Here is a 26267-nt window from a genome sequence, read left to right on the forward strand (position 1 = left end):
CCCAAGGATGGCCGAGCAGGGTTGGTCTGACAGACTGTCATACTGTCCACCTGGAGCCAAAATCTATAGTATCTGTAGACAATTGGACCTTACAATCCCTGTGGATTGCGCTTTAGCATCATTGCCATATAGCTACAATTTTAGTTCTCTGTAGAAGATGTACAAGGCTGCCCTGATTCGAATATTTAGATTATGTAACCGTACTGGCTGCATTTGGTTGTAAGTTCTTCTAACTTTGAGTTATGAAGACCAGTGATATCTATTCAGTACAATTCTCTTTCAGAATTCAGGCAAAGAACTGTGTTGAGATATTTGAAAGAAACCCTGTAAATTCTCCTGTTTGCCCCATTAAGAAAGCGCTTTTTAAAAGGCCAGGTCATTTTCGATAAACGCAGACTATGCATTGAAATAGAAACCTTGAGTATCCTCAAAACGTCCACCATTTATTCGCCATCTATCAGCTCAGGCATTACTTTCAAACAGGACTATTCTACTTCAGTCCCACGCTTGGTCTTATCTTCAAGTAGATGATATTTCAATCGGAGAAATTCTATATGTCAGCATAGACATAAGAGATAGCCATGTGTGTCTGGAAGCTGGGAATGGATATTGCCCATAATACGGATACGTGGGGCTTTTTACTGTTTACCGGAAGAATTTCTGTCAATGAGCGAGTTCCCTTGATTTCAAAGTTATTGCAATGCATCCAGCTTTGAATTATCGGCAGTCCCGACGGTCTGCTTGTGATCGATGTCGTGGATTCAAACTTCGTTGTGAACGAGATCAAGTGAGTGGTAGATCGTGCGAGAGATGTCTCAAAGCTCAAGTGGTTTGTACCACGAGTCTCAGTCATTCGGCCTCTGGCTTTTCTTCGTCAAAGGTCAACGCTCCCACACTACCGAGCGAATATGAGGAAAGCTTCTACGGTCATGGTCGACTCTTTATGCCGCCTCTTCATAAGCCAACTCTTTCGAGGGTGCGGAAGCCAGTTCTGCAGTCTGGGATCTTGCGAAGGCATGATAGTAAAATCTTGAGCTCTTGGGAAGACTTTGATACAGGGTCGTATCTCGCAAGTGGAAGCATGGCTCCGGGGCTGAATGATTTTTCTCTATCGGTGCAATCAAACACTTCCTTATCTGCTGCTCCGCAACAGTGGCATGATGCAAATCCGTCTTGGAACTTTAGCTTTCCAACGGTCGGTATCCCAGCATAGAATCATTACTTTCCATTTTATACGTACTAATCAGTGGGAAACCAGAAATCAACTGGCATGGATTTGTTCGCGCCTGGAACTCAGATTGGAGATCAGCTTCAAGTTTCCAATACACTCATCACCGAGCCATCGTCCAGTTGTTCGAATCAATTCATCACAGATGGCATAATTTCCTCTACTTTTAACCCCTGTGTGGAGCGTCGCCATAGTTCAGAAGAGTGTGGGGTCTGGAATCCGACTTGGAGGCCACGGAATGCATCTACAGAGGATTATGATGATCGAATTGACTGTCTGGACAATTTGACTTCGACCAGCCTACATACTACGCAGAAGAGGCTACTCAATTTGAATCTAGAATTGATAGAGGATATTGAGCTCCTCGAATGGGAGTCGACAGCTCAGGCATCGATGAACTTCTTTGGTGACAACATGAGCACTATGGTCGGCAAACTTGATATTCCAATTTTTCGCATGCTGAACCACTCAACCAGACTTTTGGGGATTTTTGACTCTGAAAGATATCAATCTGACGGTTATACGTGCATCAGTCCTGCTATTCAGCCCGTTGGACAATACTCCCACGCCATTACCCAATCACCAAAGAAACTTGTCATGGATGAAACGACAGAAGCCGGAATAGCGACCGTCTCTTCCCACGATTCCGGTTATCTGACAGCAATGGTATCTTCCCAAGATACAACCGGAATCTCGCTTCCAGGGAACAGATTGCCTGTTTTCCTCAGCATGTTAACAACATACTGCCATCTCATCCGACTCTACCATGCCATATTCACGCAACTTTATCAAATTTTTTTGATCATTCCTCCTCCGGAAGATTCAAGATTCTCGTTATTTTCAAACTCGCAATATAGCCAAATTGGAATGGACGGAGGGCTAAGTATTCAAGTTCAAAGACTCATTGAACTCGGCTTTGATATGCTTGCAAAGCTTGAACAAGCCCTCGAGTTGCGGCCCGAATTCACTTCTGAGTCTGATCTGGCGGCCAGTCCCGGGGTCTCTATGCGGGACAAATCTTCTTTGGCAGCCGTTCGAGAACAGATTATCGCGCACGAGGGTATTATTTCTGGAATACCATTGAAGGAAACAATGCACTGCTTGAGTCAACTCGTGAAGGCCTCGGCTGATTCATGATCATTCAAATACAAGAGCAGAAATGGTATGAGTATATAGCTCCATGCTAAAACATGAATATTAATTACTCCACGACTTTCCCCTTATGTAGCCATAAATCTGTTCTCTCTTCAACCAGCCCTGCCGGGCTAGCTCAATCGGTAGAGCGTGAGACTCTTAATCTCAAGGTTGCGGGTTCGACCCCCGCGTTCGGCTATTCCTACAGAAAACCTGAGATATTTCTTTTTTTTCGGTAGATTCGACGGTGTTAACCGAGTTACAGTACTGGTGGTTGAGAGGGGCGGAAGCGGAGACGAAAAAAATTTCATGTCATGTGATCTGTGCTTACCGCCTAGCTAAAGTGTCCTGCCGGCAAATCGGGTTACCGCCTGACAGATCCGTGTATCAATTCATCATCTTCTTCTACAAAGAAAGCGTCAATGCATCTAGCCCACCTATGGTCAGCCTTACTACCTAGTTGCACCTCGGGTACAATCTCTCATGTGAGTGTGGATGAAGTCAGTCAATTGTAAGTCGATAGAATTTTCCTATAGCCCTTGATCAACATGCCTTTTAGATGTGATTTACCATAACCATTTTTTGACCCTCTTAGGATATTGCTGTCTATAGAGTACATACAGCGCAGGATTACAGAGGCTACGAGTAAAGAGAACAGCCGCATATGAATACTCCTTTGAAAACTACTTTGGGTAGATTATGCCGCCTCCTCTAGTAAAACGACTAGCTTCTGACCGGAGACTGCACCCTCTTTCAGCAGATTCAACCCGTCGATAATGCCCTCAAAACGCCCAGGAAGCAGTCTGACTGGGCTTGGTCTCAACTTGCCAGCATCTGCCAAGTTTTGAATCGTTTTATACCACGATCGAGCCCAGTCCCCAATTTCAGGGGCGCGGGGGATTCCATATGGTTCTGGTAGTTGCACACCATTGCCAGAGATAGCACCTCCCATGACTAGATCGTTCTTGACCGTCTTTCGAGTACAAAGATGCTCTTGATATTGCTCCAACGCACAGTATCTTCCCCCTGTTCGGCCAATAGCGTCTTGGCATAATCGGACGGTACTTGCCTCCGCGAACGGATCAAGAGCGTAGCGAAGCGTGTTTTTTGTGGCAGCCCGAATGTCTCGTGCACAAGTGTCCGACTTGTAATCGAAAACCAGATCAGCACCGTAGGACCTGACCAGATCGAAGTTCTTTGGGGAGCATGTTGTGATAACACGATGGCCGCATCTAAGCAATTATTAGTTGCAACTCTTCGACCGTCATGAGATGAGATCCACTCAGCGTACAGTTTTACCATCTGAATAGCCAGGAGTCCAATAGTACTACTTCCTCCATAGACGAGGACATCCACGGGGATTTTCGAGGGGTCTGCTAAGCTTCCAGGAATTTGAAGCGACCAGAATAAGGCAACCCCAAGTGTTGCGATGCCAGTACCGGAGATTGCGGGTCCGTCCTTGAAATCCACCGCTTTCGGAATATGAAACGCAAAATCCTGATCAATCTTCAGGTATTCGCAATAGGATCCAGAGGTCGGGTCGGATTGGTTTGACCCTTGAACAGCTCCGAAGACTCTGTCGCCAAGACGGAATCGAGCATTCTCGGCCGCTTTACTACCTAGGGCGATGACGGTACCTGAGAAGTCACATCCATCCCAGAGTCCAGGAGTGGGAAAACGTAGGGGCATCTTAAAATCACAAGGATTCAGTGCCACGGACGCGGTCCGCACAAGTATATCGTTAGCCTCCAGCTCAGGAATGGGTAAGCCCGATGTAATCCTGAGCTCGCTTCCATCATGTTGTATAATGGCCGTTTGTGTTGCAGGAATCTCTGATACAGATAACATTGCGAATTCTCGGCTAAATTCAACAACCAAAGAAGTGATGAAAAATCATGAGCAGTCCCTCCCCGGCGTCGAGCACCATCGATCGTCCATTCTTATATTGTGAGCGAGACAGAGCAGATGTTTGAGTCCCAAGGCCGATTTGTAACGAGGGCCATTTGGAGACAGACGCAGTTTAAATCGGTCTAGGTTCCTCGGCGTACCCCTAGAGACCATATAGATCCCCAGAATCGGTTCAGATGGTGACATATCGTCATTTTCTTAATTTGCAAATGTCTCCAGAGAACCTTCGCGTCAACGCGCCACAGCTGGTGGAAGTGAAGATCCATGCTGGTTGCCGGGCCAATCATGCCGACAACAACCCGCCGACTGCAACAACCTTTCCGAGTTTCACGGATATGGTGAAAATTAAGAAAAACGGCGATGAGTCCCAAATACCTGTTAAATTATCCTCAAAACCCTCTAGAATCACATCGAGCCTCTTGTGTAGAGATTTTAGGAAAATTAATTGCTGATCTCGATGATGGATGTCGACGGGCGTTCTTCAAACAATATATATTCCTAATTGATCACTACAACTAACACCCGTCCAAGGTAAATTTACCCAAGTAATTCAACCACCTAAGAGATACCCATGACAGCTTCCTCAGGCTTACTCTCCACTAGGCTCACTGTAAGCATGAGTCCAAGCCACAGGGCTGCCGAAATTTGGACTTCCATCCGTGTGAGTTCCCAATAACTGAACCATTGTATACCTACTGTCATTGCAAGCGCCTGAGCTGTATTCCGTGGCATGATAAACAATCCATGTTTGGCTTGCATCTGGGCTTTGGAAGAAACCATTGCTACCGGTCCCATAGTTTCCATTTGCCGAGGAGAAAACACAGTCACTGCTCTTGGACCAAGCACTAGCATCGGTAGGATCCGTAGAGCCGTCCCATGTCAAAAGCCCGAGGCAATAGTCTGCCGTCCAACAGTATGAGGCGGAGTACGAGATGTAGGTTGTGCCTCCGAAGTAAAGGGCCGAAGGTGCTTCGTTTACGGGCGTGCCGCTTGTTTCCCATGACTCGGTAGGCTGGGAGATGACATAAATATCACCCGTTAACGAGACATAGTCGGATCCTAGCTGTTGAATGCAGATCGATTGATATGTCACATCGTGGAAGCACGAAAACATCATGAAATTTCCATAATCTGTGAACCGCAGCACCGACGCGTCAATGGACCACTCAGTGGTGAGTTGACCGGTATACGTAAAATCGTCCCAAGGGGTGGAGCCACCTGGATGATCATCGTGAGTGATATGCATACAGCGAGGTTTAATTCATGGCCATAAAGAATTCACCTGTCAGGACATGGAGCCGCTGTCCATCTAGATCGGTTGTTTCCCCAGCGGTATAGTAAATATACCATGTGTCACCCAAATAGTGGACCTCTGGAGACCAAACATTACAGCATCGCGATGCTGTTGACGTTGAATAGACGGACTTTTTGGTCGCAGTCTCCAAGCCAGCTATAGTCGTTGCTCGTGCAATCTCAACATCGGTCCACGTTGTACTCAAGAGGTAGTAATATCCACCAGTATAGACAAGAAAGGGATCACTGCCACCAGGGTTGCGAATCGGATTATACCACGCAGCAGTCAAACCGAGAAGGCATGACAAGCTTACCAGAAAGATGTTCCTCAGGGAAGCCATACGGAACAAAAAGGCACGAACACTGGGATATGAAAGAATCTGCCTCGCGCGTGTTGTTTCAGGTGAATTAGTGGCAGCATCTGAACATTTTATGCCGTCGCTGATGTATGAATATCCAAATCTTTAGTCCTATAAACTATTAGTGGAAAGCATTTCGTGTTTCAACTTAGTCGAGTCTGATCAGACTCAAAATAATTCCTCGCATGAGCGAGCATCACGGTAAATGATCAACCCCACCATAATTGAAGCCGTCGAAGCCCACCGGGATGTTGCGATTTTGAGAACGCAGTAATTCTCCTATTGGCGCGAATGCAGCGTATATCCTTACGATGCCAAGCTTCAAGAAATAACTTCTGGGAAATTTCCGATCACTTCAAGTGAGTTGAAGACGGGTTGGCTTGTCTCAATCGATATCAAAGATGTCTTCTATTTGCTAGCAAAACTATGCGAGCACAAGCCGTCTTACGCGAAGGGTACTTTGTGTTCTTCAAGAGCATGCCCATTTAGTCCTGCTGCCTACTGGAACAGTTCGAAGTTTTGGCCAAAATATAGCCATTGAGGACATTCCACATCTGCCTCTTCACTGTCGTAAACTCTGCACGATATAGTTTTGTGACAGCCTGGTATGTGATGCCACAGCCTCTAGATTGTCATAATCTCATTGCTCCATCGGGCGCCTAGGAAGGGGATGAATGAAGGCCTTCATGAGGACAGAATCCAACTTCGAACTAGCCAAGCGTCCGATGCCTATATACCTGGATCCTCTATCTTAAATATGAAGGTCCTTTTGACAGTGGAGTAAATAGATGCGCCACAGTAGTATCTCCAGTCCACGCGGCAACTTGCAAGTGTAAACATAACAGCGCCTCGGTAGCCCCGCTGTTCCCCGCTTTTCTTCATTCCGTCATCGAAGGCCTACATGTCACCACATCGTGGGATTGCCAGCCGACCGACCGTTATGTTGCCGATGGCCCGGAACTTTTCGATTTCATCAATTTACTTTCATTCAACGACGTCGCAAGAGTCCCAGTGGGGTTTGAGGATATATATCATTACAAATGGCAACTAGCGCAAGTCCCGGGACATCCAAGGCATCAAGGTCGCGCTTCGGTAAGTCGTTGATGGAATGCAATTTGTTGACATCGATGTTAATAGCATACACAGGTTGTCGCACCTGCCGAGCGCGTAAAGTGAGATATCCTAACTGACATGGAAGAACAGCCATACTCTAACAACTCCCGATCATAATAGGTCAAGTGTGACGAACGGCCTGGAGAGTGTGGTAATTGTGTCAGGCTACGCTTAGTTTGCCTAGGCTATGGAACATCACCAAGGCATCAAGCCCGAGACTCTTCACAAGATGTGACAGTCAGCTCTAAACGGAAAAGGACGTATCGATCCTGTACAGCTTGTCGTGCCTCCAAAACGAAATGTTCAGGAGAACGTCCAGCATGTCGCAGGTGTCAAAACAAGGCTGTCACTTGTGCTTATTCTGAATCTTCTCAACCTAGCTGGGTAGAACGCGTTGAAGGCACGCCACAGAATAGTCAGGATATTCTTCTTACTCCAGACGACGGTATTCCTGGAGGGACATCCGGAACTTTCCCCCAGTCAACCTCAACAGAGGTTGTTGGAAAGCAAGGCACTCCGCAATCCCCATGCCAATCATATGGCCACCCATTCGAAGCGGACACCGTTGAGCCGCAGATTTCATCACTAGATTGGTGAGCCAAGCGGTGCAATTCTAATTAAATATGGTCTGACATTTCCGCAGGATAACCGCCCGTCAGCTACCTGACCCTTGGAAAATAAGACTGCTTGTCGAAGAATACTTCAACAATATCCACCCCCTACGCTGCTTTGCTTTCATCCACCGGCCTACATTCCTACAGAGACTGGATAAAGACAATAAGTATTCGCATAATGCCTTGCTCCATATAATATGTGCCCTCGGAGCCCAGTAAGTATGGAATTTAACCTCGAACTAAGTGGGCACCTCTGATGATTACCTCAGATTCCATGCACTCTCCTACAGTGAGACAGTATCGCCGCTTCCATCCAGATTTGTCCTGCTGGCAGGAAATGAGTGGGCGAAAGTTGCCCAGAGACTCATACTTGAATCGCTAGACTCTGTCACGATTGAGAACTTGAGGGTCTGTCCATCCTCCCGCTGTTTTCCACGACAGTCTTACTGAAAGAAATTGACAGGCAGCTGTATTGCTAAACGACTATGCCATCCGCATGGGCAACTTTGCAAATGCCTTCATGCTGAGTGGTATCATTACGCGCATGACTCAAGCATTACAGATCAATCTGGAGTACAATACCGATCTTCTATGTCAGAATAATGAAGTTGGCCCTTCTATAACGGCCAGGGAATCTCGTCGGCGAGTGATGTGGAGTTGCTATGTGATGGACGCCCTCGTTGGAAGTGGAGTGGACCAGCTGACACTAATTGACGAGAAGGACATGAAAATCCAGCTGCCATGCAACGAGAGAAATTTTACCCAGCAGATCCCATGCCTCACAGAAACACTGGAGCCTGGTAGTTGGTTAAACTTTGTCCCCCAAGAAGCTGACCCCAGCGCCATCCTACCGAATATGGGCATCATGGCATATTTTGTACGGCATGTCTCCGTTCGCAAAAGGGTTCTAAGGTAAAACGCCCCTCCATAATTTACAAGGATAGGTCGTGCTAATGTTGAGAAACGTAGATACATCAAACATCTTGATGATGCCATGGTCCCGTGGGATCCTCAATCTGAATTCGCAACGCTAGATGCAGATTGTCGCGAATGGTACGAATCATTACCACCAAGCCTGCAGTTCACGCCCAATGCAATATACATTCGAAAAGATTCTTCGCAACTTGGTGCTCTTTGCGTCTTACATTGTGCACACTACCAAACGATCTGTGACTTATACCGATTAGGCGCCCCGGCTCTGTACAAGTTGCGGGCCGCCTTCGAATTTCCACCTGAACAGCAAGACTTTCTGAGACACCTACAACAGGTCCTTTTTGATGCAGCAAGGACATTAGCGAGCATCATTGGGGAGACAGCCCATCATGGATCACGCATGCTGGCGGATTCTTGGCTTCCGACTATCACATATGATAGCTGTCGAATCATGGTCTATCATTTGACCCAGATTCTAGATCCGCGTGCTGAAGAAACGAAAAGAATCACTATTGAAACGATTCCGCTTTTACGAAGTAACATCAACTCTATGAAAGTCATGGGATCACTCAGCATGATTTCCAACTCTCTAGTAAGTTTCGAATTGCTGAAGACATCGATAGTAACTTTGAATTGACACTACTCTGCAAACAGTGCACTGCGGCTGAGAAGATGCTTGACCGTTCGGGTATAGGCTCAGATGTTGTTGCTCAGAACAGTATACCTGATGATCCTTACCAGCCTCATGGAGAGGAGGAGCAGACGTATGTCCCCCATTTATTCCTACTCGAGCTGGAGGTGCTAACTTGATAACAGTGAGAGCGTCCCGGGAACCCCAGTCCAGAGTGCACCTGACTACGTGCTGAATCCATTGTCTATATTTCGCATGGCGCGCAAGTCTATCCCTGAAAGGCACGCCCCTGAAAAGGCCGCGACTTCCTCGGCTCCGAATAGCGCGAAGCCCAATTCCACCACTGATACGGATCCACCTTCAAGTGGCGCTATGCAGCAAGGGGTAGATACCGGTACTTCCCACGACCCTGAACTGGGATTAGGCCAGGCCAGCCTCGAGGAGCTTCAGACACTGTTCATGTCCGACTTGGGTTGGGCATGGCAACCAGCAGACACAGCTGTTGGCTCAGGTATCGAGGCAGCCGGACTATTGCCATGGGCTGGTGGCTTTTCCACGACTCAGGCAGAGCCATGGGTACCGGCATTCCCGTTCTCGCAACAGACCTAAGCAGGAAATGCAACCGTTGGTCCCACGGGCTATACCGAAAATGCCCCATCCATATTTTTTTGTCTCAGTAGTGTTTACATCAATAGAGACTTATTTACTCAATTCACTAGTGACAATGTCCCTATTTTCGGGGTTGCATTCTTTTTTCATGTACGACAGCCGTATATTCGTATGGTTACAGCATTTTTATGATCTATTCTACCTCAAGTCAGTATTTCGAAAGGCAGTGACATGTCATTTCGGCTCGTTTTCTTGATTGTTAGATTACAATCGCAATTAACTCATGCAAAAACAATGAAAGGTATTTTGAAATAAATTGAGTAAAATACATTCAAGTACATTCAAGTCGTTGACTATCTTCATAAGCATGAGAAAAGCTTACTCGGCATCCAAAGGGCAAACCGGGGGCTGGTCATTGACCTGGATACCGCCGCGCTTCTTCTCAAGAGTGTCATGATACGGAAGTTTCCAACCACCTTCGGACTCGGGCGCAGAGAGCCAAAGTCGCATCAGGTGTCGCCGCCGGGCGGGCAGTCCATTCTCATCAACCGCACCGGCAGGATGGTCAGTATAGGCAGTTCGCGCGTGAAACACGTGCGAGTTGCTCACGAACTGGATATCACCAGGGTCGAGAATCATGTGTAGAGAAAGCTCACCACAGGTCTTCTCGAAAATTTCCATAGCATACTTCTGCTTGTCGGAGAGAGGTGGGATCTTAGCGTCTGGTCCAGAGTTGAAGCGAGACAGAGAAGTGACATTCATCGGGTCGAATCTGGCGTAGACGCGAGGGTTGTCACCCGCGCGCTCGTTCTCAAGGTAAAAGATGCTGCCACGAATCCAAGGCTCTTGGCCATCTGAGACCTCGCCCTTGCGATCGAAATACCAATTAGGTGTCACCAGAGTTTCAACAACGTCAGGGTGTCTCTCCTGAAGCACATTGAATAGGTGGTGTGTAGAAACAATGTCTGATTCTCCACCGGAAAGAGATTTGGCAATGCAGAGAAGGCCCACAATGTCAGAACCGTCTGTGTGGAAATATTGGCTAGTAGGATATCAGTAAATGTTGATGATACTCAGTGGTGCCTCCGCATTTGCACTTACCGAGCGTTGGTACGATAAATTCGAACCCTATCGGTCTTTGTTGGATCCTCTCCAAGATCCTTGACGTGGCCTAGAACATGTCCACGGCCATTCTGGCTTGTGAAGTATCCCAAATAGGTTCCAAGACCCATGTAGGCTGTCGCGCATTTACGAAGATCCCATTTGCGTACAGGAACTCCCTTAAACAGGAAAAAGCCTTTCCCATCAATCAAGTCCTTTCGCAAAGCTTCGAGCCGACTTGAGAGCTTAGGGAGAGGGAAGTTCGCCTACTTGCATGTTTAGTAACATGGCCACTCCTGTTTTAGTTCCAGAAACCAACCTTGGAGATACCAGTCAAGGGCAAGTCTTTTTCAATGAAGTTGTCTGTCACAGCTCCAAGTTCTTCAATCTCCTCATCGGTGAAGTGATGGGTCCAAAGCTCCGGATTTTCACGATAGTCCTCAGCCTTCCATAGAGTAGGTCCGCCGTGAACCTTTGGAAAGTCGCTGTATGGTCGAACTCTTGAATAGACGGGTGGGTGTTGTCCCGATGTCTTCAATCCATCAGGGAAAACGGAGAGGTTGATAGTGGTGGGAGTGGCTTGGGAAGCTTTTGTCTCTACCACTGTTGATGCCATGATGAGATCTGCTTGGTATGCCTTTCAATTTATCTGTGAACCCAAGTCCTAGTACGAACTTCAATCCTGGAATTTTAAACGCCCTTCACTGCGTTCTTTCAACTAATATATGAATTTTTTCGAGAACCAATTCCATAGTTGTATATCCCCCGCATCGGACGGTCGGATCGATCGGCAGCCACTGTGTCGAGTTCCGAAGTTTCGAGCTCATGTTGCAGCAGTTCAACACAGGACGAAGCGCACCTACGGTCGGCTCGTCGGCTAATCGGTCACAACCCCGATTCTGCCACAATCACGCAAGATTGTGTGATTCTATGGAGAATGGAAAGATCGCACCAGCCACACAAGGCATATTTTGGGAATCAACTATCAACCTCGTATAACGCTAGATGTTTGTCCTCGATAATATTGTATGATCTTAGGACCCTAGATCCGAAAACTAAGCATACTTCGGCAGTCAGTCTTTTCAAACCCCGAAAGACAACTTCACAATCACATTTCGATGGTCTGGCTATAGCAAAGTCTAGCAATGTAGGGAAAACGTATGTTCATAAATTATAAGTATACCTAAATTAATTACAAAGTTCCACCCACTATTATCGTGTCTCCTCGGCGTAATTTATTTTATTGGTCGAGGGCATTTGCTTCATAGAAAAAGGATCGAAGCGTGACTTATTCATCTATCGCTTTAGAGTTATAAGGATGTCATATCAGCCGCTCAAGCGCGGAGCACGGTGGATGCGGGAGAGGCGTCTGCAGCAGCGGCCTCGATATCTCCCTTTGATGCTGGCCGAGTGGGAGGGTCTGTCTTCTTGCTCAATCCAGTTATAGGGAGAGTGTTCAGGTCAAGTAGATACATGTACCAGTAGTAAGTACCTAATAAATGTTTAGTAAAGTGTGACTTCCCCTGGGTATCATAAATTGTGTACTCACCGCAGAAGAGGCCACCACCAAGGATATTTCCAATCAAGGTGGGGATGATGCCCTTCCAGATATACAGACCAGCACTGATTCCAGGAGCATCAAGCCAGATTCCCAGGGGAATGAATGTCATATTGGCGACAACGTGATCGAATCCAAGAGAGACGAAAGCAAAGATGGGCCACCAGATACCAATTATTTTGGATGCCAGGTCACGTCCTTGCAAACCGAAGAAGCATCCCAGACAGACGAGCCAATTGCAACCAATTCCACGGAGGAAAATCATGTGGAAGTCAGGAGTGACTTGCTTCTTTGTGGCAAAACTGATGACGGCCGACTTGAAGGGGTCCTTGGAGAAGACCTCGCCATCTATTTATGCGAGGTCAGTTGCGTTTTGAGATAGAAAGTATGGCGATGTACTCACAGCCAAAGATAATTGCAACCATAAATAGAGAGCCCGCCAAGTTTCCCAAGAAGGTCACGACCCAGTGCACGAGCATTTTCCACCAGGGCAGTCGGCGTTGCAAAGCAGCAACGGTAGTAAACTACTTGGTTGATAAGTCATTGGTTGGAATATGATTGAGATGCAACGGATAATTAACGCACCATAAAAGAGCCGGTACAAAGATCGGCGCCAGTCAAGATGATCATGCACAATCCGTAAGGGAAAACCAGGGCACTGATAGTGCGGATCAAGCCCGCAGCATTCTCTTGAAACCAAGGGGAGGCATTGGTGCTTAGGGCAGTTCCACATGCGAAGGAAAGCAAGCAACCAGCCGAGATGGAGCTAAAAAACACCTTGTCCAAGCGCATGTTACCCTTGTACACACCTGTGTTGGCCACAGCCTCGATCACCTCTAGTGGTGAGAAGGAGTCGAATGTCATTGTAGGCAACTTGATCTCCTTTACCAAAACCAATTGAAGAAAATTTGGATTCTTTCGGGTGACACAGGGCTGCAAATTTCAAAGGAAAGCCTCCTGACTCGAGAATATTTTGTGAGAGAAACACAAGACCTTTAATGCAAGATTCCCTTGGCATATATAACACCATTGCTAAAGACGAGACCATCCTTCCTCCGCACGATATAGTCCATGCATCTCAAGGGACCAATGCTTTTTCCATGAGTCACCTAATTGGCCTCTGATAAAGCAGCCGGAGTAGATCCCTTAAGCCCCATCATCCATTTGGGGTGGGGACAAGATAAAGAATAAGCTCAAGTTCGTGATGGATGTCGCATAATTGCTGGTCGCGTCCATAGTTCACCCTGGCAGCCAATAGAAGAACAGCAACTTATCATTCTTGGCAAAGATAAGGGCCGGCAATGGAATTCGAGTGAGCCATCTCCGCGGACCAGTGTGTTCGGAATGCAATTATTGGCAATCCCAAGCAAATGTGTTGCTTTTGTTGGCGCAGATTAGATTGATCTCTTACGGGGCATGTTTATAAAAAGTAATGATATCAATTGGTGATTCGATGATTCGATGCCGAAGTGGACGCCCTTCATAACACTTGAACTTCTAGAATTTCGGTTCTGTACTATAAACTTTTGCATGCTTCGTTTAGATTAAATTGCATAATATCGATTTCTTTCCTAACTCTCCCCACAGAAAAGAGGATTGGCTGGATCTTGCTCACTTCATGAAGCCCGAATTATTCTGTGATTTTTCGAGTGATCGACATGGCATAGCATGTGAGGTGGAGGCGGAGATCATTGCCTTTCAATATTGCTTATCTCCAGCTCAAGCCAGTCTCAACGAGAGTTGTTATCTATGGGAAATAGACTATTGAGAATCGAAAAATAAAAGTTCCCTTCGCGGGATCTGACCCAAAAACCTGGCACTCGGTCGGTCGTGGGTCCGGGGGTGAATATATGGCGAACTAGTGGAGGTTGTTTCTTCAGGGTCAAATTATCGATGTCTTCTGAAGCTCGGGCAAGTCATTTTCTTATCTCGAAGTAGGATGTCATCCAACGCGATTTGAAATATTGTAAATCATAACCTCCACAATAATACTTGCACAATAATGACCCGCAGACGCCCGAGCGTCAAAGGCTTGACGCCCCCCGTACCCTGTCCATAGACCTGGCTTGCATGTGCGAGTCAAATTTTGTGGGTCTTTTGGTACCTTCGAAGAGTGACATGAAGCTCGGACCAAGAATCCCTGACATGCAAGTTGGGACAACATCGAATCTACCAATTTGAAGATATCATGACGCTGAAGCACAACTTCAATTGATTTTTGTTTCATCCGAGTAACCCCATACCTTGAACTTGGCCAAGATGATTTCCAAGGTTCAAGAACCAAGAGGCGAATGAGGAACGGTGACGTCACTCCCACGACACAAAGTCGCCAGTATATCAGGAGTGAGGGTTCTGGAGTTGCGAATTTCTGATCCATAAAGAGAATTTGATTTATTACATACCCTATTGAGGTTGTCAGAATGGTGAAAGACAAAGACACCGTGATTAGGTATGTCCTCTCGCGTAAGAACCACATACCTATTTAGAGAATAAGGTTGTGGCTGATATTAAACAAGCGAGTTCAATGAGCTTGTTAATATGACCCCGAATGAGCTTCGCGAGTGGCTCAAAGAAGAACAGTCGCAGTCGTCAGGATGGACTAGTGAATCAGGTGAGACTATCGGTCACGAGAGGTAAGGTTTGCGACTCTCTGGAATCTACTATGCCCGAATATGGTTAACTTGAAGAACTACAACTGGCGACGTCCATTATTTAGTGGTCGGAAGATAGTCGATATCTTGGAGCACAATCCAAGTCGAAAGCCCTCTGGCTATGGCGAGTCTGATATCGATCATATGCGTAAGGTTGTGTCTTACTGCAAGCGTCATATAGCCCAGGAGGAGACTGCCAAGAAAAACCCCGACAGCAAAAGCTATCGTTCACTCAAGAACTGGGGACACGATGCTTTGAAGCAGTAACCTTGGCTGAAAATCGATCCACAAGCGACCAGATACTGTGGAACCACCTCACATTTAATAACCAAAAATGTATACTATCAAATCAACGACCAATCCATTTCCCAAGAGATACAGTAGTTCAACTAAATTCATGGCTCGTTCATGAACCACCGTGATCACAGGGACACAATATCTAGCAAGCAATCAAAGTCCCCGTTCCTAGTCCATCTGTAGATGCTACCATCAATGCACACTTGAAGCAGCATTTCCCTCCTTCCCTCCTCCATATCACGGCATTAGTCCCCGTTTGACAGCACCATGCCCGCGCAAATACCTCACTGGCTGGTCCTCCGGTAGCGTTCACGACCATAATGGCCATATCAGTAGCAGCATCACACGTTTTGGATATTCGTGCTATTTCTTCGATTCCTTTAACCGCAAACGTGTAACGGCCAGCGGCATGAGGATCAACCTTATGCGTGCCTCGACAAGGTGGAACGGAAACAAAAACGCTATTGGTGTAAAGTGTGAACGTAACAAAGGTACGACTGCGCCCTAACCGGAAGTCAATACGTGCAGTATAATAAAGTGCATCTTTAGCACTCAAATCAGCCTTCGGCGCCTTGGACAGGCGAACGGTCTGAAGTGCGACGGTATCACGGGATAGTTCGGGGGGCGTCGGTAGCATCCACTCTCCGCCATGGCCTTGCCCACCAATACTCGACAAGGTGGTTTTAGTCGCGTCACCGATGCTAGAGTCCAATTCCAGTGGAGCGAAGGGAGGTTGGCGAGTTGACAAAGAAACTGTAAGGCCAAGTCGGCACTCTGGGAGGGAGGGTGAAAGACATGGCCCAACCCAGCCACCTAAACAGTGGACCTTCCGATGGTTTGTTTCCTGATCCCGAGAAAGCGGGGCCAATACCTTGCCTAGTACAGAGCGGACATTCCAATATGAGGCCTCGGGATAAACAATACCAAAGTTTCCATCGCGAAACTTGACGCTCTCGGTCGGTATGTGGGGTCGCAATGTCGGGGACAGCTGGTACAGAACACCAACGAGGATAAGAGGGAGGCGAGCCCCTGGGAGTACCAATCCCATTAGCCAGTCTTGCAATCGCAAATCCAAGGCTATTTCTTCGGGGTTTTTCTCGAGTAGATGATTCGCTTCTTTTTGGATCTCATCCGCATAGGGCCAGCGCATCTCATCGACAAATCTGATGATGCCATGCACCTGGCGTTGAAATACAGCTTTAGGTATTCCAAAGGCTGCCGCTACGGGCTTGATCTCCACATGCCGTGTCCACAGATCAGCAGCTATCATATCATAGATAACTCTGCGTGTGATCCCTCCATACCACCGTTGGTTGGCCAGCTGGATGCGTAGTGTCAGCTCGCGAGCGATGACCATCTGCCGCATAAAATCGATAAACCCAAAAGGCGAATTCGGAACGGTTTGATCGTGGAATGCGACGAGCCCGATACTGCCCCTCTCTTCGAAGTTGGGTATTATCGAGCTGCTCAGGGCCCCGAGGAGGTCGGTGATTTGATGTCGCAGCTTGTACCCTTCTTTCGGATCAAGCCATGTGTAGCTGTAGAACCATCAGCGCGGGACCTTTTGATTTCGTTCAGTGTTTGGGTAGACGCACTGGCTAGGGCCGAGCAGCTCCAGTACCTGCTCGTAGCCCTTCTTGTCCGTAAAGTCATCTCCAAGTCCTTCTTTCACCAGTTGCCTCCATCTCTTATCAAGAAAGTCTTGGGAAAGTGGTTTTGAGTTAACTCGATACCAGCTGGGAGGATTAGGTTTCTTTTCCAGTTCTCCTGCCCTTTTCCAGAAAGTGGCCTCTCTGGCAAAACCAATCAAGGAGACTGATCCAGGAGACCATCCAGCATACTTTCTGTCGCTCACGACGTCCACCTCAAGAAAACTCTCTGCAACGCCTGATATGTGGTTTGGGATATATTGTAAATCTTTACCAGGGTTAGTCACATTGTTTCCTATGAGAAAAGAGCTTGCACATCTTACCAAACATTGCGTCAGCAACTGGTGGACATTCTGCTAGATCTGTAGTCTCGCCTAGTCCAACGTGCCAGGAGAAGCATGCTAGACTGTCAGCTTTATGATAGGCTTTGTGAACAACTAATGCTCCGGTATCATCATAAATGTCCCCTGTTGGCGCCGTAGAGACAGAAGCAGGACTCGGGGCATCTGCAATTGTGGCTGCGATTAGATCTTGCACTACCGACTTTGACCCCGACGGCCCGGACTGTGTAGACGCATTATTCAAGCCTTCTCCTCTCAACTCTTTAGATGCCGATGTAACTTGCACAACCTTTGGAGCTGGCTTCACGGCTCCTTTACCGGATATTGACAGCATCTCAAGTCTCAAGCTCGCTGTCTCGGCTATGAGATCTGTCGCCTCATCAGCAGCAGTGACTAGATTTTGCAGCTGATCCACATCAGTGCTCCGCATGATCGCTGTACGCATTTGTACTCGCGTCTTGTCCCTGATGGCTGGAAGTAGCGAATCGAGTGAGTCGTTGATTGCCTTAAGCTCCGCAACGAGGTTTCGAAATTTGCGTTCATCCGTAATAGCCCATTTGGCTTTTTTAAAGGCTGATGTGCTTGCCTGTACTTTTGAAGTACGTTGCTGGAAACGCGCGTAGGTTCTCTGAAAGGTGGTGAGGAGTATCTGTCGAGTGGGCGCTTCCGCCAACGCCGGTGTACTTTCTTTGTCTTGATTTTGTTTCTGCGTGACAAGACCATATCGACTTTGCAACTGCTCGATGTCCTCGAAGTAATGTGCGAAGCAGGCTAAGAGGCCTGCCACAGCCGGGCGTAGGGCGGCACCTCCGAGAGACTCATTGAGAAAATCAGGGTCATAGCCAGTCTCGTCTTCAGGTCTACTGGGGTCGATATCGGTCAATCCTGCCGATTCCCCCCAGACCATGAGTCGTAGTCGTTCGACTTCAATCTTTGTCTGTAATATCTCACGATTCACGCTGTATCTGGCAGCCGCGGCAAGTGTATCCAATGTCTCTGTACAAGTACTAAACAGGGCGGCCAACCCGACCACGCCGATTGCAGTACTTGCGAGCTCCATGATGAGGAATGCTGCTGGCACTGCTGCTCGCAGCTAAGCTAGAGTGAGTGATTACGGCATATATGAGGGAAGAAAAGAGTAAGCGCATTGCACACGCTGGCGATCACAGACACAGCCTCTTGCCAAGCCGCTTAGGCATGAGGTCGAGGGGCCGTCCTTGTAAGCCGTGAATTTATACGAGGTTGCGGGGTCAATGCTTGATTATAGATCTAGCAGCGCAGGAATGAGGCTCAGCGTGAAAATTGGCAGGCCGCATGGCTAAGCATTATTCTTGTACACTGACAGTCTTCCGAAACTCAAATGGCGTCCACTTGCTTTCTAAAAAAATCATGCAAGTGGATTTCAACTCGTCTTTCCTAGCGACTCAGGTCTCATGAATTGAGCCTCCGTCCAACTCGTGTGATAAAACAATTATTTCAGATTGGTCAAAGGTCCCAGAGCTATGGAATCTCATGAATGCCATGCTCTCTGCACTCTGTAATCACGACTTTGACCAGATAACACAGCCTATGACAAGACCACCCTGACTCGCAGCCTTAACTGCACATGCAAAACATGTTCCCTGTCCTCTAACAACGATCGCATGCTGTCCATTCTGAGAGCACCATGCCCGTGCAACTAACTCGCATTCCCCCTTCCCAGTAGCGTCAATAATGAGCACCCTCGTGTCCGTGTGGACGTGGTCGGGAAGTTGACTCGGCCCCAGTATGTGCTGTATCTTGGGAAGGTCTTTCTGAAGAATAGCATGGGGTCCATCTATACATGCTGGCGCCGCGATGAATACGGGGTTGCTGTAGAGGGTGAAGCTTACCGGGCGATCATTGATAAGCACCTCGAGAGTAGCTCTTTGCTCTGGCTCTGGCTCTTCACTCTGATCGTCCTTCTCAGGTGTGCCTTGCTGTGGCTCTGAGCTGCTGTGCCAGCCTATCCTCTGAAGACGCAGGGCACGGAACTCGACATGATCTGACGATTCAGATGGTCCGATCGGCACTGCCCATTCTGAACGGTCGCCCATGCTGCGAATCCATTCTGCCGCACTTGAGCTTTCCTCACGAGGCTCACGGCGAAGGAATGGGGCGAATCGATCCCCGATCGCTGGGAGATCCCTGGCCATGAAGCGAGTGAAGGCAACATCTCTTGCGTGGACAGGCCACCAACCCTCCTTGACGGCTTCGTCTCGGACATCCACCGGAGCTGGACATGGCCCAATCCACCCATTGGCCGCTCTGACCCCCTTCATCCCGCCCAAGACGCGTCCCAACACCGTTTTCGTCCGCCAGTACGATCGGTCTTTAAGCACTAATCCCGAAGCGTAAAACTGGGCCGCCCCCAGACTCTGTAAACTTGGGGTGGCTGCCACTAGCGCGGCCATGATCGCAAAAATGAAGGCATTCCCAGGCAGCATGAGGCCATATAGCCAGTCCCAGAGATGAGTGCTGGTATTCGTCATGCCCGCCCTGATACCAGCGTAAACCTCCTCTGCGAAGATGCGCATCTCTCCAAGAGCTGGCCACGCCATGGTTTCGGCAAAGCGAACCAATCCCTCAACCTGTTGCTCATGGACAAGGCTATGCAGCTCGACGTAGTTTGGTTTCCCTTTTGGATCAGGCATTTTCACATGGACGCCGTCAAGCCACCGCTCTGAAGCGTGCATAGTAGCGACGATCCGGCGACTGACATTGCCAAAACTCATATCGGAGAGTCGGTACATGCGCATGCGTAGCTCACGAGCTAAGACCATCTCCAAGAGGAAGCCATACAGACTATCTGATGCACCGAGAGCGATGGTAGCTAGCGAGCCGCCGTCAAGTACGTCTGGAAAGTCCCTGCGGCGATTAAGAGTGCTCAGTAGTTGTGTGACTTCATCCTGCATCCTGTTTCCCAAATGAGGGGGACCGATAAGCGCTTCGAGGTCGTCGTTTGTAGAGCGCTCGCCGGGATTCCAGAACCGGTCGCCTTGAAGCTGTGCGCGGCGGGCACGCTCAACTAGTTTCTCAAATGGGACATCCGGTAGGGGCCCTGTTGTGTTGAAGAATCGCTCAACTTTGGGATTGTTGTTCTGTATCCACGTGTTGAAATCGGCGATATATCCATCAATGCTTCGCGTACCAGGAAGCTTCCCTTCGTAGAGTCGGTGGCACTGGGGAATGTGAGCTAGGGTCAGATAATGACTTGAATGGATATCTGTATTGTCATACCTCTGTGTCCTGTCGGCTAAAGTCAGCCTGGTCATGTCTGTCTCGGTCGGACATGTACATTAACGCTGAATGGGGAATTAGAGAAATGTGCTGCTCAGCTCACCCTTAGGCTCGTGACTTACACCATGCCAGAGTCGAATGCTTCACATATTGAGCCTCCTTATGTCTCTCGACTAGCCAGTCTTTACTGTCCATGCCATAAAACGAGAATTTGGCGAAATAATCATGCCCCACGATTGCGGAGAGAGTAAACCGCAGCCCCCCTCGCAGCTCAACTCTCTTGCTCATCGAAGCCTCGAGCTTACCCAATTGTCGGGTAAGACGGTTGACATCAATGTCTACAGCACTGTCGTCAGTTTGTGTCGTGTGGTCCTCAGCAACGCTCTGTGTGTACTGAGACAATTGCGTGATGCGGACGCTCGCCGCTTCCACAAGCGACTCCCCTCCGTCCAAGTCAGAGACGGCCTGTTCAACAATCTGAAGACCGTTCAGGTCGGTCGACTCCTTTATCTCATCTGCCATAGCCTGGCGTGCATCTGCATCTATATCTGGAAACAGCAAAGCCAGGCTATCGTTGAAGCCGCGAAGATCTTCAACAAAGCGCTCGAAGCGCTTCTTGTCCTTGATAGCCCATCTCGCAGCTGCGACTAGAGACGAGCCTCGTTGAATACGCGAAGCTGATGCGTGAATACGGACATAGGTTTTGTGGAATGTCGTTGCCACTGCATTATCGCCAGCACTCGCTGTAATCACCCCGGTCGTGGTAGATGCCTGTAAACCATATCTTCTTGTGAGAGAGCCACTGTCTTCGAATAACCGTCGCATACAATTCAGGATATCGGAAACAGCCCTGACCATGCGCGGCTCAACAAGACGAGGGTCAACACCGTCATTTTGGTCGGACTTTTTCGCCTGCTCTGGTACAAGTCTGGTGAGGCCGACGGAATCTCCCCACAGGGCAAGACGAATACGTTCAATGCCAACTTTGGTCGATAGAATTTCGTAGTCTTTTCCTAGGTTCTTTCCGTTCTCAAACGTCTCAAACAATTCCAGACATGTCTTGAATAAAGTAACAAGCGAGACGGCTCCGAGCGAAACTCCAAGAACGTCCATGGTTGATGCAGATGAAGGGGAGGATCTTATCCGAGTGCTTCATAAAAGATCATGCCTCAGAAAAAGGCTTTCTTGTTTGAGCCGCAGCAAGTCATGCCCCACGTACTCCTGCTCGTATTCATTCTGTAGAGGCGTTTCGATGCCGTTCAACTAGTCTCGAATAGGACGCTGACCAGGCTCGGCATTGGGCGCATTGGGGCCCGGTAAAGCAGCCCATTGAACCAAGAGTGCACAGCCACCTCGGGATTATTGACAGGGATTTGCTCATGGGTGTGATCGACTTCTGAAGGTGCGCAATTTACAAAAGGTCATTTCCTCCAGTTCCTCCATGAAGTCTAAACCAGTATCATCGCAAGCTAGAGCCTTGTATAGCCAGGTTGCATACTCGAAATGCCAATCCCAATGCAGGTATCGCTGCCTTTGGCGCTGCACCTTTCCAGCCCTCAAACGTACAATATAATAACCGACGAGCGTTGGAAGCCCGGTGAGGTATGTAGGCTTTCTTGGGCAATGATTTCAAAAGAAAGACACATATCGTTGACGTTGACTTGCGCCCAGAAATTACAACGCTTCGGTCTCCACGACTTTGCCTTCATCGATCAAAATTCCGGTCGATCGACAGCAACTTTACTCTTCGCCGCCATCTTGCGTGATATATTCAATCACCCAGATTGGTCACAGTTGCATGCTTTCTTCAGCAAGAGATTCCCTCAGGGGGAGAAACCGACCGATGCAACCCAGAGGACTCTGACCCCGCCTAAGGACCAGTCTTGGAAACAACCCGAGGTGGTCGACTTTCCGACAGACCCCAGTTCCGTCGGCCTTCCCAAGGATTTGGTCACACTGCTTGCAACTGCCGGTCGCACCTCACGCGCGCGCTTGATGGGCGCCGATCCGCAGCCATGCGCAATTGGCCCTGCCATCAGTGTTGCCTGCGGCGCAGGGGCCTACATGGACCTCACCTATGCCGGTCGGCTACCGGGGCAATATGAAAAGATGACATACATAGGCGGTGAACTGTATGGATGGAAGAAAGACAAGTTCGATGTCATAGCAAGCCCGATCTCCACGACAGAAAAGGGCGGGCGGGATCGATACTGGGCCGAGTGGGAGGAACTCTGGTCCGTCATCGCCGAATGGGTATACGAGTATGACAGCACGTCACTTCAACTGGGCCATCTGAGCTCTCATAGTTTCAAGTATCGGCTGAGCCCCGAGGAAAAGAGCTCATTCGACCAGTTCGGCAAGATCCCGCGTAGATATCTCAAAACAGATGCCCTTGCCGCCGCCGAAGCGATTCATGCGGTCTTCGCTCAGCTGGCTAACGAGCCGCAGCGCTTTCAAGGAGTGGAATGGGAATTTTTGGAACTCTCTATACCACCGGAGGTAAGAGAGGCGTTTCACGCGCGATTTGGGGAAAAAGCTCTGATCACAATGAGAACCGTGATCGGCTGATGCAGAGGGTCCCTGGACCGGGGCAAGACTCACTTGCGTACGGAGACTCACTCGCATATGAGGAGGTCAGCCCGATGGCTCTGAAGCGTTGCCCGAATAATTGCTTTGGCGTGAGCTGGGAAGCATGGTTCTTGTCAATTGAAGGAGGGGATGTTGTCGTCGTAGAGACGATATTCCAGGTACGTCGGTTTCAGTGCCAGACTGCTCGACTTTTATCGTAACTAATCTTGTTCCAGGCGCTTTGGGCCGTCATGTGGTTGGCCTCACTTCCGTTGAATATCAAGATCATTGAGAAGAGTGATCGGTTCCCCAGATATCGTGATCCTGAGGTCGTGTACATATGAAAGGGACGAATGTCCAGTCGGGTTGAGGGATCTTATCGGGCCCAGCGTCGAATTCAGATGTATGATCGTAAGACTTGCTTCTTCAATTGCCGTCGGGTAATCCTTTCGAAGTATCTTGACCCCTTCAAGGGGTTGGACGGGTGTCGGCGGCAAACATCGTACTATTGCTTTTGCCGTTGTGATAACGCCATGTCTGACAGGTCATGGGGGTCATTTGCCGACATCAATTCCCACGCTCAACGTCTCAGACATCTGTGCTGTAGGGAGCTGGTCCTTGCTCCTAACGCGTGGGGGCGTACATGATAAGGTAGAAAGCATATCGAGTGAAGAGCGAGAATGTTTGGGGCGCCAAGCAGGGGGGCTTGGTCGTGACAATAGCGAATCGATGACGACTAGAGATGGAGCTCCCCTTGCCCGAGGATCATATGAGCAGAGTAGTGAACTTTGTAGTGTACAAAGCTCCGTTGTGGATCGCGGGATCGATTCCGGCCGGTTGGCCTCGGGAGGAAAGTCACGGGGAAGCGGTGTGACAGTCAAAGCCGACATTTCCCTTCCCCAAACTTCAACGGAGAATACTCGGACTGAACCCGACGCCTTCCCCCACACCTTCGCATGGGACTCCCCGGAGTCGGTAAGTTCGCAACGAGGGAAAGTAAATCCTGCCAATTTGCCTTCGGGTTTCTCTTCGGATTGGTCCAGCCCCTCCGTCTGTGCAGTCTTCCGGGAGCGACTTCCAATCATAACCTCGGCCTGTGGCGCCACCCAGCGGATCACCGTGTTGGCCTTCTATCTTGGCCCAAATCCCAGAAGCGGAGACGTGGGGGAACGCGGGGAAGTAATGCCCCCACTGGTGAAAGATGGCAATTACCATGAGCTCATGATACGTGGGGGTGTCCCAACAGATAAAAAGGACTCCGGGGTCGAAAATTCGGTCCGATCTTCCATCGTGGCAGTCTCAACATTCTCTTCGACATGGCCAAACCAGTTGCTATTCACGATGAAGGCTCTCGTGTGCCCAAGCCGGATCCGAACCTCGAGGTTGAGATCCCACACGTCCCATTGACCGAGGAGGACAACAAGCGAATCTGCCGCAAAACCGACCGTACAATCCTGGTGGTATTGATTTGGGTCTACTTCCTACAAATTCTTGACAAAACGGTGCTTGGATATGGCGCGACCTTTGGCCTACGGACCGACACACACTTGACGGGCAACCAGTACTCCCTCGTCGGTTCCATCGCCCCGATCGCCCAGTTGGCATGGCAGCCATTCTCATCCTACTTGATTGTGAAGGTGCCGCACAAGATCCTCATGCCCACCCTATGCTTGGGATGGGGCATTGCTCAGGCGTGCATGGCCGCTTGCCACAACTTCCAAGAGTTGATGGCGGCGCGCTTTTTCCTTGGCTTGTTCGAGGCAGGTTGCTTGCCCTTGTTTGGAGTTATCACGAGTCAGTGGTACCGTCGCGCGGAGCAGCCCTTGCGCATTGCTGCTTGGTATGGTACCAACGGAATTGCAACCATTGTGGCGGCTGCACTGTCGTATGGTCTGGCACACATCAAGTCGGATCTCTTGAAATCATGGCAAATGTGAGTCTCTCTCACCAATGAGAGAAATAGGTTCATTATCTGACGCATTCTGCAGCATCTTCCTCTTCGTCGGACTAGTCACCATCGTTTCGGCACCGTTCGTTTACTGGCGTTTGGACAACGACGTGACCACCGCTCGCTTCCTTAACGAAGAAGAAAAGGCACAGGCGGTGGAGCGACTACGTGCCAACCAGACCGGTACGGGAAACACGGAATTCAAGTTTAGCCACGTGTTGGAGGCTGCATTGGAGCCGAAGACCTATCTGTGGATTGGTATGGCTATGCTCCTTAACATCGGCGCTAGTGTCACCAATACTTTCGGTCCGTTGATTCTCGGCGGCCTGGGCTACGACAAGTACACCACTAGTCTACTCACCATGCCCTTCGGTGCCTTGCAGACGATCATGATCCTTCTTGCTAGTTATCTTGCCCAAACAGCCCGCCTGAAGGGTGCTATCCTCGCATTTTTCATGCTCCCCGTCGTGGCTGGTCTTGCCATTCTCTACGCGGTTCCTCGAGACAATTCCGACCAGGGCGCCTTGCTTGCCGGATACTATCTTCTTGCCTTCCTTTTCGGTGGTAACCCTCTGGTCGTGACCTGGATTATTGGAAATACCGCCGGAAGTACCAAGAAGTCTGTCGCGATGAGTCTTTACAACGCCGCCTCCTCTGCCGGCAACATCGTCGGACCCCTTCTCTTCGCCGCGAAGGATGCGCCCGAGTATCACCCCGGTCTCCGTGCCTGTCTTGCCATCTTTAGCACCATGGTTGCCATTGTGTTTATCCAGTGGGTCAATCTGTGGTTCCTCAACAAGCAACAGGCCCGCCGCCGAGTGCGCAATGGAAAGAGTGCCCAGATTATTGATCACTCCATGCAGTCACATTTCCACGGTATTGAAGAGACTTCTGAAGAGTCTGAGAGTGGGCAGCACGTTGCTCATGCTGGTGCACATGTGGCCGATGATTTGACCGATCGGCAGAATGATGAATTTGTATATATTTACTGAAGGAATTGAGCGACCTACACATATTTCATGCACAACTTTAACGAATCACACATACCTTTTTGCTATCCATATCCCAGATGCC

At 49.0% G+C, this 26267-nt stretch overlaps 10 protein-coding genes across 10 annotated transcripts; 4 read left to right on the forward strand and 6 right to left on the reverse strand.

Annotated features, from left to right (window-relative positions):
• Window positions 1–3059: 3059 nt before the first annotated feature.
• N7496_008970 (zinc-binding alcohol dehydrogenase family protein) lies at window positions 3060–4210 on the reverse strand (the record flags this gene model as incomplete). Its single annotated transcript, XM_056701889.1, has 2 exons — window positions 3060–3594; window positions 3654–4210. 2 exons carry the CDS (start codon window positions 4208–4210, stop codon window positions 3060–3062), a joined length of 1092 nt encoding a protein of 363 aa, XP_056553952.1.
• A 649-nt stretch (window positions 4211–4859) lies between these two features.
• N7496_008971 (glycoside hydrolase family 43 protein) lies at window positions 4860–5904 on the reverse strand (the record flags this gene model as incomplete). Its single annotated transcript, XM_056701890.1, has 2 exons — window positions 4860–5488; window positions 5553–5904. The coding sequence occupies 2 exons, from the start codon at window positions 5902–5904 to the stop codon at window positions 4860–4862; spliced, it is 981 nt and encodes a 326-aa protein (XP_056553953.1).
• A 1451-nt stretch (window positions 5905–7355) lies between these two features.
• Window positions 7356–9822, forward strand: N7496_008972 (fungal specific transcription factor domain-containing protein; the record flags this gene model as incomplete). Its single annotated transcript, XM_056701891.1, has 8 exons — window positions 7356–7387; window positions 7416–7628; window positions 7679–7864; window positions 7919–8057; window positions 8113–8561; window positions 8619–9174; window positions 9237–9346; window positions 9399–9822. The coding sequence occupies 8 exons, from the start codon at window positions 7356–7358 to the stop codon at window positions 9820–9822; spliced, it is 2109 nt and encodes a 702-aa protein (XP_056553954.1).
• Window positions 9823–10200: 378 nt separating this feature from the next.
• On the reverse strand, window positions 10201–11539 carry N7496_008973 (TauD/TfdA family dioxygenase; the record flags this gene model as incomplete). Its single annotated transcript, XM_056701892.1, has 3 exons — window positions 10201–10864; window positions 10924–11189; window positions 11243–11539. 3 exons carry the CDS (start codon window positions 11537–11539, stop codon window positions 10201–10203), a joined length of 1227 nt encoding a protein of 408 aa, XP_056553955.1.
• Window positions 11540–12257: 718 nt separating this feature from the next.
• On the reverse strand, window positions 12258–13345 carry N7496_008974 (formate/nitrite transporter family protein; the record flags this gene model as incomplete). The annotated part of the gene is made up of 4 exons (XM_056701893.1): window positions 12258–12415; window positions 12473–12829; window positions 12885–13005; window positions 13067–13345. The coding sequence occupies 4 exons, from the start codon at window positions 13343–13345 to the stop codon at window positions 12258–12260; spliced, it is 915 nt and encodes a 304-aa protein (XP_056553956.1).
• A 1556-nt stretch (window positions 13346–14901) lies between these two features.
• On the forward strand, window positions 14902–15399 carry N7496_008975 (DUF3140 domain-containing protein; the record flags this gene model as incomplete). The annotated part of the gene is made up of 3 exons (XM_056701894.1): window positions 14902–14930; window positions 14998–15114; window positions 15198–15399. 3 exons carry the CDS (start codon window positions 14902–14904, stop codon window positions 15397–15399), a joined length of 348 nt encoding a protein of 115 aa, XP_056553957.1.
• Window positions 15400–15571: 172 nt separating this feature from the next.
• On the reverse strand, window positions 15572–18479 carry N7496_008976 (uncharacterized protein; the record flags this gene model as incomplete). Its single annotated transcript, XM_056701895.1, has 3 exons — window positions 15572–16967; window positions 17025–17316; window positions 17402–18479. 3 exons carry the CDS (start codon window positions 18477–18479, stop codon window positions 15572–15574), a joined length of 2766 nt encoding a protein of 921 aa, XP_056553958.1.
• A 481-nt stretch (window positions 18480–18960) lies between these two features.
• On the reverse strand, window positions 18961–21790 carry N7496_008977 (uncharacterized protein; the record flags this gene model as incomplete). Its single annotated transcript, XM_056701896.1, has 3 exons — window positions 18961–20619; window positions 20678–20742; window positions 20800–21790. 3 exons carry the CDS (start codon window positions 21788–21790, stop codon window positions 18961–18963), a joined length of 2715 nt encoding a protein of 904 aa, XP_056553959.1.
• A 402-nt stretch (window positions 21791–22192) lies between these two features.
• On the forward strand, window positions 22193–23589 carry N7496_008978 (uncharacterized protein; the record flags this gene model as incomplete). The annotated part of the gene is made up of 4 exons (XM_056701897.1): window positions 22193–22279; window positions 22349–23176; window positions 23251–23424; window positions 23482–23589. 4 exons carry the CDS (start codon window positions 22193–22195, stop codon window positions 23587–23589), a joined length of 1197 nt encoding a protein of 398 aa, XP_056553960.1.
• A 972-nt stretch (window positions 23590–24561) lies between these two features.
• Window positions 24562–26185, forward strand: N7496_008979 (putative MFS transporter; the record flags this gene model as incomplete). The annotated part of the gene is made up of 2 exons (XM_056701898.1): window positions 24562–25178; window positions 25234–26185. The coding sequence occupies 2 exons, from the start codon at window positions 24562–24564 to the stop codon at window positions 26183–26185; spliced, it is 1569 nt and encodes a 522-aa protein (XP_056553961.1).
• Between the last annotated feature and the right edge of the window lie 82 nt (window positions 26186–26267).

The sequence above is a fragment of the Penicillium cataractarum genome, assembly GCF_028827025.1.
Source record: "Penicillium cataractarum strain IBT 29864 chromosome Unknown utg000007l, whole genome shotgun sequence".
NCBI classification, from domain to species: Eukaryota; Fungi; Ascomycota; class Eurotiomycetes; order Eurotiales; family Aspergillaceae; genus Penicillium; species Penicillium cataractarum.